Source organism: Sinohyriopsis cumingii, chromosome 8 (genome assembly GCF_028554795.1).
Source record: "Sinohyriopsis cumingii isolate HCF-2022 chromosome 8, ASM2855479v2, whole genome shotgun sequence".
Taxonomy (NCBI): domain Eukaryota; kingdom Metazoa; phylum Mollusca; class Bivalvia; order Unionida; family Unionidae; genus Sinohyriopsis; species Sinohyriopsis cumingii.
In genome coordinates this window covers 1,291,249-1,308,412 of record NC_142968.1, presented here as the reverse complement: position 1 = coordinate 1,308,412, position 17,164 = coordinate 1,291,249, and the positions used below count along the sequence as shown (strand labels likewise).

Below are 17,164 nucleotides of genomic sequence, written 5' to 3'. Positions count from 1 at the left end.
TTGTAAGGTATACTTCAGAGATGCTGCCAAGGTACATACATTAGTATACAGATTTGTATTCTTGGAAAGCAATGGTAAATGAGAGTTCATGCAAAATAGTTCAGAGTTATGCATATAAAAATGCACAGTATAGAATTCCTATTCAACTGTTAAGATAAGCAGAATACATAAGAATCTACAAAAATAATTGAAAGATAAGGATTAGCCCTAACCCTAACCTCATTTGATCAAAATACCAGTCCATCCCAAAATGTGCCGATGTAGCTGAAAACAAATGGAAGCTTTGATATCACACTAGCTATTTAAAACAGAAAAATGTGTACACAGAGCGGGTTCTGCCATTGATGCCTTGCCTCTGATTTGTACATGCATGAACTTTGGTCTATTTTTGGAGATTATAGTTTAGTATGGCTGGGTGTAGAATGACTAATTCTTTAGAACTGCAAGTCAGTGGTGGCTTGATTTTGCAAAATAATGAAAACAGTGAAGAATGAAATGGACTGCTCCAGCAGACAGGCAGTAATTCAATGTAAGATTTTGGGTTAGATGAACAACAAAAAATAAAACCAAAATTTGATGCAGTTTAAGAAATCTTGACTGTTTAGTTACAGATGGTTACAACATAGCACCAACATGAAAAGTATGCTATATAATACTTGCAAACATTATGGGAAAAATTTCCTTTTTATGTTGGAAATTGGGGTTTTAATTTTAGGATGTCAACTCTTTAAAAAAAAATGTCAAGTCACCAGATCATGTACATTTTGGAACAGAAATATCTATTAGATAATACATGTGAAAATTCTGCTAAACATCCAGTGTCTGAAGCTGGCAAAGCTGGCAAAGCTGGATATGCCCCTTCAGACAGCACACTGTAAAAGTTTTATTTTGGCACAGAACACTATTCATACATAGTTAAGGAACAAATTAAGCTGAGAAACAGTGAATAGATTAATGATTATAGAGCTAGAGGATGCATCTCATGAGGAATTTGGTTTCAATGTAGAACTATAAGAGTGGAGCAGGAAGAGAGAAATATTTTAAATTGTTGTTAAATTTTTTGTTCTAAGCATTATGCATGTGGATAATAAATATCTTTTTGCAAGGCATCTAGAAATCATAATGCCATTCTTCACCATCAACAGACTGCATTGTGAGGTTAAATTGTTAAACTTCTGAATCAGTTATTTTCATGTCATTTTTTGTATGTTCCTTTTTTGACAAAATAGTTAGAAATATTTTTTTGATGTTCTATACCTCTATGTTGAATAACTGAGTACAGATTGAAGTAAAATCCAATAAGTCATCATCAGTTTGAAGTCCAAGTACCAACATATAGTAATCCAAATACACCTGTCAGTTTGAAGTACTTTAATGTACTAATTCAAATAAACCTCTGTCAGTTTGAAGTACTTCAATGTACTAATTCAAATAAACCTCTGTCAGTTTGAAGTACTTCATTGTACTAATTCAGATAAACCTCTGTCAGTTTCAAGTACTTCAGTGTACTAATTCAAATAAACCTGTCAGTTTCAAGTACTTCAGTGTACTAATTCAAATAAACCTGTCAGTTTGAAGTCAAAGAACCAGCACATACTAATCCAAAAATACTGCAGTCATTTTCAAGTCAAAGTACTGATATGTACTAATCCAAAGATAAATCAGTCCATTTGAAATCGAAGTACTGACATGTTCTAATCCAAAGATACCTTAGTCCGTTTAAAGTCAAAGTACTGACATGTACTAATCCAATGATACTTCAGTCGGTTTAAAGTCAAAGTACTGACGTATAATCAAAAGATACCTCAGTAAGTTTTAAGTTAAAGTACTGACATGTACTAATCCAATGATATTTCAGTCGGTTTAAAGTCAAAGTACTGACATGTACTAATACAATGATACTTCAGTCGGTTTAAAGTCAAAGTACTGACATGTACTAATCCAAAGATACCTCAGTCCATTTGAAGTCAAAGTACTGACATGTACTAATCCAAAGATACCTCAGTCCATTTGAAGTCAAAGTACTGACATGTACTAATCCAAAGATACCTCAGTCTGTTTAAAGTCAAAGTACTGACATGTATTAATCCAAAGATACCTCAGTCCATTTAAATCAAAGTACTGACATGTACTAATCCAAAGATACCTCAGTCTATTTAAAGTCAAAGTACTGACATGTACTAATCCAAAGATACCTCAGTCCATTTAAAGTCAAAGTACTGACATGTACTAATCCAAAGATACCTCAGTCCATTTGAAGTCAAAGTAATGACATGTACTAATCCAAAGATACCTCAGTCCATTTGAAGTCAAAGTCCTGACATGTACTAATCCAAAGATACCTCAGTCCATTTAAGTCAAAGTACTGACATGTACTAATCCAAAGATACCTCAGTCCATTTAAATCAAAGTACTGACATGTACTAATCCAAAGATACCTCAGTCTATTTAAAGTCAAAGTACTGACATGTACTAATCCAAAGATGCCTCAGTCCATTTGAAGTCAAAGTACTGACATGTACTAATCCAAAGATACCTCAGTCTATTTAAAGTCAAAGTACTGACATGTACTAATCCAAAGATACCTCAGTCCATTTGAAGTCAAAGTACTGACATGTACTAATCCAAAGATACCTCAGTCCATTTGAAGTCAAAGTACTGACATGTACTGATCCAAAGATACCTCAGTTCATTTAAATCAAAGTACTGACATGTACTAATCCAAAGATACCTCAGTCTATTTAAAGTCAAAGTACTGACATGTACTAATCCAAAGATACCTCAGTTCATTTAAATCAAAGTACTGACATGTACTAATCCAAAGATACCTCAGTCCATTTTAAGTCAAAGTACTGACATGTACTAATCCAAAGATACCTCAGTCCATTTAAGTCAAAGTACTGACATGTACTAATCCAAAGATACCTCAGTTCATTTAAATCAAAGTACTGACATGTACTAATCCAAAGATACCTCAGTCTATTTAAAGTCAAAGTACTGACATGTACTAATCCAAAGATAAATCAGTCCGTTTAAAGTCAAAGTACAGATATGTAGTAATCCAATGATACCTCAGTCCATTTTAAGTCAAAGTACTGACATGTACTAATCCAAAGATACCTCAGTCCATTTGCAGTCAAAGTACTGACATGTACTAATCCAATGATACTTCAGTCGGTTTAAAGTCAAAGTACTGACATGTACTAATCCAGTGATACTTCAGTCGGTTTAAAGTCAAAGTACTGACATGTACTAATCCAAAGATACCTCAGTCCGTTTAAAGTAAAAGTACTGACATGTACTAATCCAATGATACTTCAGTCGGTTTAAAGTCAAAGTACTGACATGTACTAATCCAAAGATCCCTCAGTTGGTTTAAAGTTAAAGTACTGACATGTACTAATCCAAAGATACCTCAGTCGGTTTAAAGTCAAAGTACTGACATGTACTAATCCAGTAATACTTCAGTCGGTTTAAAGTCAAAGTACTGACGTATAATCAAAAGATACCTCAGTAAGTTTTAAGTCAAAGTACTGACATGTACTAATCCAAAGATACCTCAGTCCATTTGCAGTCAAAGTACTGACATGTACGAATCCAAAGATACCTCAGTCTGTTAAAGTCAAAGTACTGACATGTACTAATCCAATGATACTTCAGTCGGTTTAAAGTCAAAGTACTGACATGTACTAATCCAAAGATACCTCAGTCGGTTTAAAGTCAAAGTACTGACATGTACTAATCCAAAGATACCTCAGTCAGTTTAAAGTCAAAGTACTGACGTATAATCAAAAGATACCTCAGTAAGTTTTAAGTTAAAGTACTGACATGTACTAATCCAAAGATACTTCAGTCCGTTTAAAGTCAAAGTACTGACATGTACTAATCCAATGATACTTCAGTCGGTTTAAAGTCAAAGTACTGACATGTACTAATCCAATGATACTTCAGTCGGTTTAAAGTCAAAGTACTGACGTATAATCAAAAGATACCTCAGTAAGTTTTAAGTCAAAGTACTGACATGTACTAATCCAAAGATACCTCAGTCCATTTGAAGTCAAAGTACTGACATGTACTAATCCAAAAATACTTCCATCCATTTGAAGTCAAAGTACTGACATGTACTAATCCAAAGATACCTCATGAACTTTAACAAAATATTGAGTGTAAAATAAATTTGTCTGAAATTGATATGATTTCTCATGCATTGTATGAATGTTGCCACAGACTATGTTGAAAACTGTTTTGTTAAAGACAGGGTTTAGTGAGCACAACCAGTGGTGGTAACGGTGATATTGCTCTTACTACTTTGCATGATGCATTATACCTATCTGGTCTGGTACTGAGAAGTTTAGTTTCTTGAATTATGTTACTTCCAGCTGTAATACCAACTGTTGAAGATATTATTTGTTAAGTTAGTGACTGGCTTACATGGCTAATGTTTTTATTATTGGAAGTGACAAGGACAATGAAGACTTAGTACCAGCTTTAGTACCCACTTGTGTTCTAGATCAGGGGTGGGCAAAATACAGCCTGTGGGCCGGGGACAGTCTGTGACCTGCTTTATCTGTTAATTTATATTATAAGGTGTGGCTTTAAAAATGTTTCCTTATGTCAGGTTTTTGTAACTAAAGAATGTGTTGGCTAAAGTACATTATAACATGTACCACTACAATTAATAATTATATCATCTATAAATTCTGATGTTTACTGTAAATGGGCTTAGCAGTGTTGAGACAGAGTTTTGGGCTTCACACAGCTGTCGAGTTCTTTTCTCTTTGATGATTACAACAGGATGTAATTGTGAAGATCATAACATAGGCTAAATATAGATTTTGTGGATTCACATACAAAAAGAAATTAACCTTGAAAAAACCAGGGTACCAGACAAGGACCATAAAAATCATTTAATTGTGCATGTATCACTTCTTTATAAACAAGACAATTCATCTACTTTACAAAAAGTTTTATCCTCAGGATTAAATTGCAACACTTTACAATTAGCAACATAGGAATAAATCATCACAAAACTTTATTAGGTCATTACATAAATGGGAAATTATTACTTTGGAAGAAAAAGTAAATTATTCGACTAACCAACAATTTGTACCAAGATTTATATAACATTTTTGAATGGTTTTGAAATGTGCATGCCAAAAATATCCCACTCACATTTCACACTTAAGAATCAAGAACTATTATTGTATGTTCATCGCTTAAAAAATCTCTATTCTTAAGACAAGAAGAATCTTTTAATAATTAATGTTACTTTTAAATGAAGATATTAAATGAAGATATTAAATGAAGATATTAAATGAAGATATTAAAAGCTTTGAAGTTACTTGTGGATTTTTTAACACAAACACGTATACCTCTCACAAATATATAGTATTACCCCCTTTATAAAGATCACCCTTCTTATGCAGGCACAGTCAGGAAAACAAGCAAAAAATAGTGTTACATTGGTGCATGCTTAAAATTGATATTAAAATCATTCTGCATCAGAAAAAAAACCAGTTAGAAATCGATACTATTGAACAATTTGTACCTTTAAGCGAGAAAAGATCCATAAATAATTGTTATCGTTAATGAACTAGAGGTCAGGAAAGTTGTTTATTTACCTGAGAGGAATAAAGTTATGGATATTAGTTTTTAATCTGATTGTATTATCAGACTAGATATATGTTACATGTTGCATTTAAACTTTTCTTTTCACAGATCGAGCTCTGCCAGCAAATATGGTTTGTGGTTTGCAAGTTCCACCCGAGGAAGCAAAGACTGATGCAAAAGCTTGACTCTTATCCTAGATATGCTTTGATCTGATACGAATCGCCATGAACTAAACAACTTTGCTTACTTTTTATTTGTCAGCCATTTAGTCATTTTGCATTGTAATTACATTGATGTGCTACCTCAGGAACAGCCATCATTGAGATTTGTTCTTTTCAGGAAGTTTTGTCAAAATTTTCAAAATAATTTTGAAAGTTGTTAATAGAATAAAGGGAAATTTGCTTTTGTTCCAAAGATTAGGATCTAAGATGGGGTGTTTCCCTCGTCATCAGGGACATTTTTTAAAACTTGGATTGTAGTATCCAGTTTTGGACTCAGGTGGAATATAGAAATCTCTGGTCATATGTATACCACAGTTTTTTAATATGTACAAGTAACATATCTGTGTAAATATCATTCAGGGAAGTTCATAGTATGCTCTTACATCCAGGTATTTTAAGACTTAGTCTCAAAATTGAGGATGCATTGGGAATTGAGGTTTGACCTCTATTGCTAATACATTTCTTCTTTGAAACAAACAAACAGAGGAGGCTGGTACTCACTTAGTTAGGCCCATTTCAACTAAAAGTTATTTAATGCAATGAACTTGTATCAGTTTGTATGTTAATTAGCTGCATTAATTTTTCTTATAAATTACAATATATTTCCTGTATTTAGATTTTCAAGATTTAAATAAACAGTAAAATAGCATCTACTCAGAGATTAATGCAGTATAGATATAGATTATTATGAGTAAAATCTCTATAGCTCCAAGGAAACAAGAAAATCAGTTTGAAAGATCCAAAATTGAAGCAGGTATGAATAGCATTTCTGAATGATTTTTATTGAAAGTGTTTTAGCGTATGAATGGAAACTGATTAAACTGCTTTGTAGACTTTGTTTGACTAAGCCATTTGTTTGGTTTTAAATTTGAACACCACATTGCCCATTGCTAATTGGACTTGTGATAAGTTGACTGGTTGGTTCCAGGAAGGCAGAGTGAATCATGTTGATTATCATGACAATGGATAGAGTTCAAGAGCCATGTATAACATAAAGAGATTTTGCTGGGACGTTTTTGGGGCAATTCAGGCAATTATAAGTGTGTGAGACAAACAAGATTGCACCAACAAGATTCCAGTGGACATTTTAAAGTGCAGTTTTCCAGTGAGGCACATGAAAAAGTACAAATGCTACTTAAATTTCCTTTCAGAATTATCCATTGAGCATCGAATCTATCTACAGGTTTCCTTCACCTTATGATACTGTGAAGTATATCAAAACTACCAGCCCAATTAATTTCAGGCATTTGTAACCTTTGATTTAATATGAAAGAAAGATATGAATGAAGAAAATATTCTATTGTTTGATCTTTTCAAATTAAAGGTACATTAAAGATTTTGACATATTTATGAAATAATTTAGTGGTTCTCAATTTCTTTTCAGGATGGAATTAAGATAAAATATAAGCTATATACAAATTAAAATGAACTTTGATTATCAAATAGTAAATATGGTTCATCATCTAATGAAACTCTGTAGACTACGAGTCACTTGAATCGTAAGTAATTTATTTGTGGTATTAAATGGTTTCTAGACTATTCAATCTAATTAAATTCAGATCTCCACTGACTTACATGAAGATCTAATGGCTACCTCTTAGGGGTCATGTTATGGTGACTTTTGTTATAGCCATTATTACTAATTTTATCATGCAGTCAGATGATGTCTTGTACCTTTGCATTTGGGAGACTTGGCAGTATGGCTGAAGAGCATAAATGTGTGCCAAACAATTGACTCACTTTCATATTTCTGAAAGCTGCATTTTCATTGGCAGAGGTCATCAGAATATGAGTTTGAAGCAGTCACTGTCAGATCTTATTGGACAGTGGAGATATGATTTTAATCAGATTGTCAGACTGTTGCACATAAAATGTGTCAGCGTGTTTGCTTCACTTATATTGTGTCTAGTTCATTGAACTCAAAAAACAAGATCTGTTTATCCATGCTTAGCTTGTTTAGTGTGAGATTTTTTGTATATTTCTATTTTTTTAATGCTTATTAGAAGAATGTTCATGCAATTAATCTGAAATATTTTACCATACAGCTTGATTGTACATAAACATCTTCTTTATAATAACTATCTAAGTAGGTCACTTATCAATGAGGTACAGCAAAAATTTGTTATTTTTCAACAGAAACGGTTAACTGGTTAACTTGAATATGTTGGAGTCCATTTTCTTTGGAAAGTGAGACAAAAGAGTCTCTTGTCTGCTTGTGTTTTAAGCAATGGTTAAACAAACCCACTTGAGCCTCTTGTTTTCATTATTTGTTTTGTTACTTTAAAGATGGCAATGAAAGCAGATTTTTCTCCATAATGCCACCAGAATCGGTAAATATGTGAAATTTGTACATTGATGATTTACTGTAAACACTAATAAAATGTGAAAACTTAGAAGTTATTATTTATAGCTTATATGTATCATTTAAGCTCTAGATCCTGCTGCAAAACATTACATACTTATTTTTTATAAGGAGATGCTTTGATTATTTAATTTAAAAAGTCTTTTACCAGCTTCACTTTTTTCAGGCTGTGAATGACATTAGTGTTTTTATATTTCTACTGTTATGTGTAGTTTGGTGTCATACCACATAGCTTTGCTGTCATAATACTCATTGCTGCTGTGCCTGTTATGACCAAGAAAAGATTTAAATATATTTTTTATTATAAATAAAAATGTTTGGTAAGTCATAATTGTTTTATTGTTCCTTGATCAAACTGACTGAGCTAAATTTAAAAACCCTTAAATGCTTAGAAAGTCTTCAAGACCAGGTCTGGTCATCATTAAAAATTCTTTAAAACCAGGTCTGTTCGTCCATTAGAAAGTCTTCAAAACCAGGTCTGGTCATCATTAAAAAGTCTTTAAAATCAGGTCTGGTCATCCATTAGAAAGTCTTCAAAACCAGGTCTGGTCATCATTAAAAAGTCTTCAAAACTGGGTCTGGTCAGCCATTAAAAAAACTCGGTATGTTTACATCAGTTAGTATAAAATATAATCTACTCTTGGTATAGCATCAGGATTTTTGATTGATAACCATGGCATTCTAGCAAGGATGGTGGAATAAGGGGTTCTGGCCTCAGAGATCATTAAAGGCAAGAAAACAAAAATGGAAAGATATAATTTATTTGGATGATAAAGGTAAAGACTAATAAATATTGACTAAAAATAAATTTATAATCTAAATATTAAATGAATTTAGCTATTAATAATTAAAAACTGTTTTTAGCTTTACTGTTCATACACCAGAGGAGCCTATAGGATGGCCAGTTATCAATTATATATTGTTCACCTGTCCATTATCGTAAGTTTTCTAATTGTAAACTACTTGCAGATTGCCATGAAACTTAATGCATACATTCATCTCAGGGTCATTTTGAACCAAAATGAAAATGGTGACTTAGACATCTAATATGGCCACATCAGTGGTCATCTTGAAAACCTTGATTTTGCTGTTTCTTCTGAAAGGATGGTCATATCATCATGGGGTTTCACTAAAAGACTTCTTGTGATGTTTAGTTGGTTTTAAATGAAAATGATACCAATCTGACATTCAATATGGCCACCACACCAGCCACATTGAAAAAATCTTGTTATTGCTAATCCTGAACAGAAAGTTGGTTGAAATGTTTTCATCAGAAGACTACTTATATGATATCTAGTTGGTCCTAAAGGAAATGGTACTGCTCTGAGATCTAAAACATATCCTCCAATTCCTATTTTGAAAATCTTGTAAACAATAATCTTCACACATAGATGGTCATATCAACAAGGGACGTCTTACAATGTCGGTTTAATATGGCCATTATAGCAGCCCTCTTGAAAATATTGTTTTTGCCGCTCCTTCAGATATGAAAGTTATATTGGCAGTATTGAGGTGATGCTTATCACTTTCCTGTACACTAAGTAAATTTGAACTTCTTTATAAGAAATCCTGAACATTCATTATGACCACAGCAGCAGCCATCTTGAAAATCTTATTGCTACTGAGTACTCCACCCAAATAGATTGTCCTATAATTTTCATGAAAAGACTGGTCCTAAATGAAAATGGTCCTAGATGAAAAGACATCCTAAATGAAAATGGTACCAGTCTGACAGTATGGTCATCATGCAGCCATCTTAAAATTCCTGCTGTTGGTACTCCTTCTGAATTGAAAGTTTTCTCAGCATGTGGTTGTCATAGGAAGACTTCTTGTGTATTGTTGGTTTTTAATGAAAACTGTGTTGCTCTGACCTCAAACATGGCCATTAGAGAGGCCATGTTGAAAATCCTGTTATTAATGCTCATTCAGAATGGAATCAACATGGGATTTCACTAAAAACTTATTATGACATCTAGTTGTTCCCAAATGGAAATGATGCCAATCTGATGTTCAATATGACCACCATCTCAAATTCTTGCTGCTGTTACTCCTAAGTCAAAATTTTAGTGACAAGGAGTTTTCACCAGAATACTTCCTATGGTGTCTAGTTGATCCTGAATGAGGATGCAGCTGATCTGACAACCCAAAAATATGGGCACTATGGCAGCCATTTTGAAAATATTGTTACTGCTACTCATCCAGGGTGCCCCAAGTGGCCGAGTGGTCTAAAGCGCTTTCCGTTACGGATCACTGCCATCTCACCTCTGTCTGCGCTGGTAGCTTCTCGTGGGTCGGTGGTTCTTTCCGGGTCTTCCCGGGTTCTTCCTCCACCATTAATACTGGCCGCCATGTATAGCCTATCGTGTGCTGAAAAATGGTGTTAAACCCCACAACAACAACAACAGCAACAAAAGCTACTCATCCAAAATTGATGGTCAGTAAAATCACTGGAGACTTCTTATGATATCTGAACTGAAAATAGTATCCCAAAGACATATGATATGGATGCCAGAGTGAACAAATTGCAAATCTTGTGGTCACACATTCTCCGAAATGGTTATTCATATTATCATGGGGTTTTCACCAAAAGTCTTTTAATGGTGTCTGGTTTTTCCTACATGAAAATAGTTCTGATCTTAAATCGAATCTGGCCACCTCAACAACTAATTTAAAAATTTTAGCTCTCAAGGATATCAAATATGGTTTAAAATTGATTAAAAATGAAGAAATAGTTGGTCTATAAAAATAGAAATCTCAATTTTTGTATGACTCCAAATTTCGTCTTTAGTGAAGTATTTTTTCTTAATTAAGATGTTGAAATTTAATTAAAGTTGTCGTTCATTTATAACATTTACATTTGATGTCTTTAACACAAGTCCTGTTATCACAGAATCTTAACTTTTGGAGGAATTTATGTGATTTCAGTATGTTCACATGTCTCTTTTTACACTCATAGTGGAATACACTGAAATAAGTAATGTATTAACTGTTTGAAAGATTTATTAAAAGATAAAAAGAGGATAATTGTGCCTGTTGGAATCAGCTGACATTATAACAAAGGCAGTTTGTGTAGATAATTGCAGTTTTGTTGAAAACTTAGGTTGTAAGTGGGCAAGGGCAGCAGTATGATGTATAAATAGTTTATTTGGGAAATTCATTTGCTGGCTTTAATAGAGGATGGCAGTTTAACACATGGTGTATGTTTGACAAATTCAATGTTTTAAATGTCTGACATACATGACAGAACCTAAACTATCCTTGAAAGATTACAATATATATGTAATCTCAGTATAAACACATTACATAAAAACAGGTCATTTAACATTAGATAAAAACATGTCATTTAACATTACATAAAAACATGTCATTTAACATTACATAAAAACATGTCATTCATCTCTTCATAATGCCAGACACAGAAAGTAATGAGTAGTATCGGCATTAATTTTTCCAGATGAGAATAAAATCAATGTTTTGATGTTCGCAGAGTAATTTAACACAATAATATATAGATGTATTATATGGCATACTACTTAATTTAAAAAAATAAAACCTTGCCATCTGGCCATGCAACTATTGTCAATTTTGCATATGGTGTATGCCACATTTTTAAGGTTTTCAAGACGTCCCTGTCCAAAATGCTATTTTTTTTTTTACCACTGGTAAGGGCCAGCACTTTACATTACTTACTACTTGCTCTGTTTCTGTTTAATTGATAAGTTTCATTGCATTATAGCTATTGACAGGGGCACACTGAGTATTCATTGCATTATAGCTATTGACAAGAGGCACACTGAATATTCATTGCATTATATCTATTAACAAGAGGAGTATTCATTGCATTATAGCTATTAACAAGAGGCACACTGAGTATTCATTGCATTATAGCTCTTGACAAGAGGCACACTGAGTATTCATTGCATTATAGCTATTAACAAGATGCACACTGAGTATTCATTGCATTATAGCTATTGACAAGAGGCACACTGGGTATTCATTGTATTATAGCTATTGACAAGAGGCACACTGAGTATTCATTGCATTATTGCTATTGACAAGAGGAGTATTCATTGCATTATAGCTATTAACAAGAGGCACACTGAGTATTTGTTAGCGTGGTGATCTGGCCTAAACAAAAATGGCCTGCTGACCTCATTGTGAATTTCTTTATAGCCACCATCTCTGATGTCTTTGGGAATTCTGTGTTAGAAAGTCTGTAGGTTGAAGACATGAGTGGCACTCTGGTCTCAGTATGAAATTAAAACCATAGAACCATTTTTAGGTATACTGGTCAAGTACAAGAATAACTTATGGAATGGTTTTTTGTCCATCATCAATCCATCTGTTATTACAACTCTGTCATCACTCTCCTTCAATACTACTTGGATGTCTCTTTGGTCCAACAGGAAAATATTGCAAATATGGCTGCCACAGTGGCCTGCCTTAAAATCTTGTTATTTATAAAAATAAATGGAAAGTCATTTTCTTTTTCACATTGGGTTTTCTTTAGAGGAGTTCTTAAGGTGTTGGTCCTAAATGAAAATGATTCAAATTGACCCCCAATATGGCCACCGTTGTGGCCATCTTGCAAAATATTGCTATCTCCACTCCTCCCAAATGGATGGTTATATGTATATTGGGTTTTCACCAATAGGCTTCATATAATACCCACTCCAAAGAACAACACCCACATTTACTAATCAGTATGTCCTTTGAGTTATCAGCCCCAAAACTCACTACACAATACATCATTTGAATGACCAACACTCACACATATTGACCATGACATCATTTGAGGGACAAACACCTACACTTACTATCAAATTGTTTGTGTGACCAACACTTGCATTATATCAAGACAGATACATTATATCAAGACATAGATACATTATATCAAGACATAGATGCATTATATCAAGACAGATACATTATATCAAGACATAGATACATTATATCAAGACATAGATACATTATATCAAGACATAGATGCATTATATCAAGACAGATGCATTATATCAAGACATAGATGCATTATATCAAGACATAGATACATTATATCAAGACATAGATACATTATATCAAGACAGATACATTATATCAAGACATAGATACATTATATCAAGACAGAGATACATTATATCAAGACATAGATGCATTATATCAAGACATAGATGCATTATATCAAGACAGATACATTATATCAAGACATAGATACATTATATCAAGACATAGATACAATATATCAAGACAGATGCATTATATCAAGACATAGATGCATTATATCAAGACATAGATGCATTATATCAAGACAGATACATTATATCAAGACATAGATACATTATATCAAGACATAGATACATTATATCAAGACAGAGATACAGTATATCAAGACATAGATACATTATATCAAGGCATAGGTGCATTATATCAAGACATAGATGCATTATATCAAGACATAGACACAGTATATCAGGACAGATACATTATATCAAGACATAGATACATTATATCAAGACATAGATACAGTATATCAAGACAGATACATTATATCAAGACATAGATACATTATATCAAGACATAGATGCATTATATCAAGACATAGATGCATTATATCAAGACATAGATGCATTATATCAAGACATAGATACATTATATCAAGACATAGATGCATTATATCAAGACAGATACATTATATCAAGACATAGATACATTATATCAAGACATAGATACATTATATCAAGACAGAGATACAGTATATCAAGACATAGATACATTATATCAAGGCATAGATGCATTATATCAAGACATAGATGCATTATATCAAGACATAGATACAGTATATCAAGACATAGATACATTATATCAAGACATAGATACATTATATCAAGACATAGATACAGTATATCAAGACAGATACATTATATCAAGACATAGATACATTATATCAAGACATAGATACATTATATCAAGACTCAAGACATAGATGCATTATATCAAGACATAGATGCATTATATCAAGACATAGATGCATTATATCAAGACAGATACATTATATCAAGACATAGATACATTATATCAAGACATAGATACATTATATCAAGACATAGATGCATTTTATCAAGACATAGATGCATTATATCAAGACATGGATACATTATATCAAGACATAGATACATTATATCAAGACATAAATGCATTATGTCAAGACATAGATACATTATATCAAGACATAGATACATTATATCAAGACATAGATGCATTATATCAAGACAGATACATTATATCAAGACATAGATACATTATATCAAGACATAGATGCATTATATCAAAACATAGATGCATTATATCAAGACATAGATACATTATATCAAGACAGATACATGATATCAATACATAGATACATTATATCAAGACAGATGCATTATATCAAGACAGATACATTATATCAAGACATAGATACATTATATCAAGATATAGATGCATTATATCAAGACATAGATGCATTATATCAAGACATAGATACATTATATCAAGACATAGATACATTATATCAAGACATAGATGCATTATATCAAGACAGATACATTATATCAAGACATAGATGCATTATATCAAGACATAGATGCATTATATCAAAACATAGATGCATTATATCAAGACATAGATACATTATATCAAGACAGATACATGATATCAATACATAGATACATTATATCAAGACAGATGCATTATATCAAGACAGATACATTATATCAAGACATAGATACATTATATCAAGATATAGATGCATTATATCAAGACATAGATGCATTATATCAAGACATAGATACATTATATCAAGACATAGATACATTATATCAAGACATAGATGCATTATATCAAGACAGATACATTATATCAAGACATAGATGCATTATATCAAGACATAGATGCATTATATCAAGACAGATACATTATATCAAGGCATAGATACATTATATCAAGACATAGATGCATTATATCAAGACATAGATGCATTATATCAAGACATAGATACATTATGTCAAGACATAGATGCATTATATCAAGACAGATACATTATATCAAGACATAGATGCATTATATCAAGACATAGATACATTATATCAAGACATAGATACATTATATCAAGACATAGAAACATTATATCAAGACATAGATACATTATATCAAGACATAGAAACATTATATCAAGACATAGATACATTATATCAAGACATAGATGCATTATATCAAGACATAGATGCATTATATCAAGACATAGATGCATTATATCAAGACATAGAAACATTATATCAAGACATAGATACATTATATCAAGACATAGAAACATTATATCAAGACAGATAAATTTAGATTTTTGGAATGTTCTCTTGAATGTGAATCGCAACAAAATTTAAAAACACATCACAAAAATCGATTTTCCTCTCTATTTTGATGACATGCCTTTTTGAATCTCTTTACTGGAATTCTTTCTTCTGCTATTTCATCTGCTTATTTTACTGTAAATTTCCTTGTCAAAATGGATCCTTGTGCTTCTCGTTCTGAAATCTCCTTATTCTCTTTTTACACTTTCTTGGGACACTTGGAAGAAAATTATCATTTTTAACAGATAGTCACTTTTATCTCTGTACCTAGTTTCTCGTGTTTTCGAGGTTCTTTTTTTATAACGCTTGTTGGCATTTTATAGCCCAGCGTCCTCACATATATATATATGTATAACAGGTATCATCACTTTCATCTAGAGGATCCTAGTCTGGATTATCTTTAGAAGTCTTGCGGTAAGTTTATTGGACTTTATGTAAATCTCTGACCAGAAGTGTGAACTTATGTGACTCTTCCATCTTCGCAGGTGAAAAACTGAATGAACGTATCCTGTCATGCATGGATACTATACATATGTTGACTTTACAATATTTAAACTTAAAAAAAAAATTAAACAAAATCTTCATTTCAACAGCTTTTAGAAGTCCTTCGGCTCAACCATTTTTATCTCTGGTGCCAATAGACTAGGACACAAGCAAGATTCGATTGTAAAGGTGTTACCGATTTTTGTCACCAATATTTTTAGCATATTTTGACCATCATTTTATACAAAAATCATGTTGTACTTTTATTTAAAACAGGCAGTGAAAATATATCCGATACATGTAATATTTTTGTCAGACAGAATATCAGCATGGCTGCACTTAACAAAATTATAATAAAAAGTACATCGAAGATGAGCCTGTGTGTCAGAGAGAGAGAGAGATTAATCCACGCAATCAAAATATGTCATCATTGTCATGTTTGATATATAACTTTATACGTTTGAAAAAATGGACATTTAATAAAAGGGATATGCAGAGATCAAAAATCTTGAAGAAAACAGGTGATTTTCTTTTAGTTCATCGCAGTTTTTGACAATCGTAAATATTCTTTATAAATAAGTCTGGCAATGTTCGTATTTCTGATAGCACTGTCTGAGTGTCACGGAGAGAGAGAGAGGGGTCCTTTAGTCACTCCATACTGCATATTGATACTAAAGTGCAGGACCTTGGATATTAATAAAATTATGGATGCTGGATAGTAATCAGTTCTGTATATGATAGCAATATAAATAATTGGCATGTCGGTCAAAACTCAAAAATTGCATTTTGGATAGTGATCAGTAATATAGGTTTTGGATAGTATCAACACATTTTAACATTACAATTGATGTAAGTAATCTGAAAGTTTTCAACAAAAAAATTCAAAAAAGATAAAAAAATAAAGCAAGTTGCTAAAATAGCCATATCTCAAAATGGAAATGGTCTATAACAGTTCGCAAACTGCACGTTCAACTTATGGACATTAAATAAAACATAGGATTTCCTGTGCGTACCCATAGTGGCTTCCGCGTGTTAAAAATGGACGTTTGTAACATGTGATTTCCAGTAGGTTCCATAAGTGGCTCTACATTTAAACCTATGGG

The 17,164-nt window shown here is 32.3% G+C and overlaps 1 protein-coding gene across 1 annotated transcript in view; it reads left to right on the top strand.

The window, feature by feature from the left end:
- Window positions 1-8,524, top strand: part of LOC149792849 (persulfide dioxygenase ETHE1, mitochondrial-like) — a 42,680-nt gene extending 34,156 nt beyond the window's left edge. The window contains exon 7 of the mRNA XM_089966625.1: window positions 5,719-8,524. Coding sequence (XP_089822751.1) covers window positions 5,719-5,795 — 77 coding nt within the window. The 3' untranslated portion in view covers window positions 5,796-8,524. The remainder of the gene's footprint in view (window positions 1-5,718) is intronic.
- The last annotated feature ends 8,640 nt before the right edge of the window (window positions 8,525-17,164 follow it).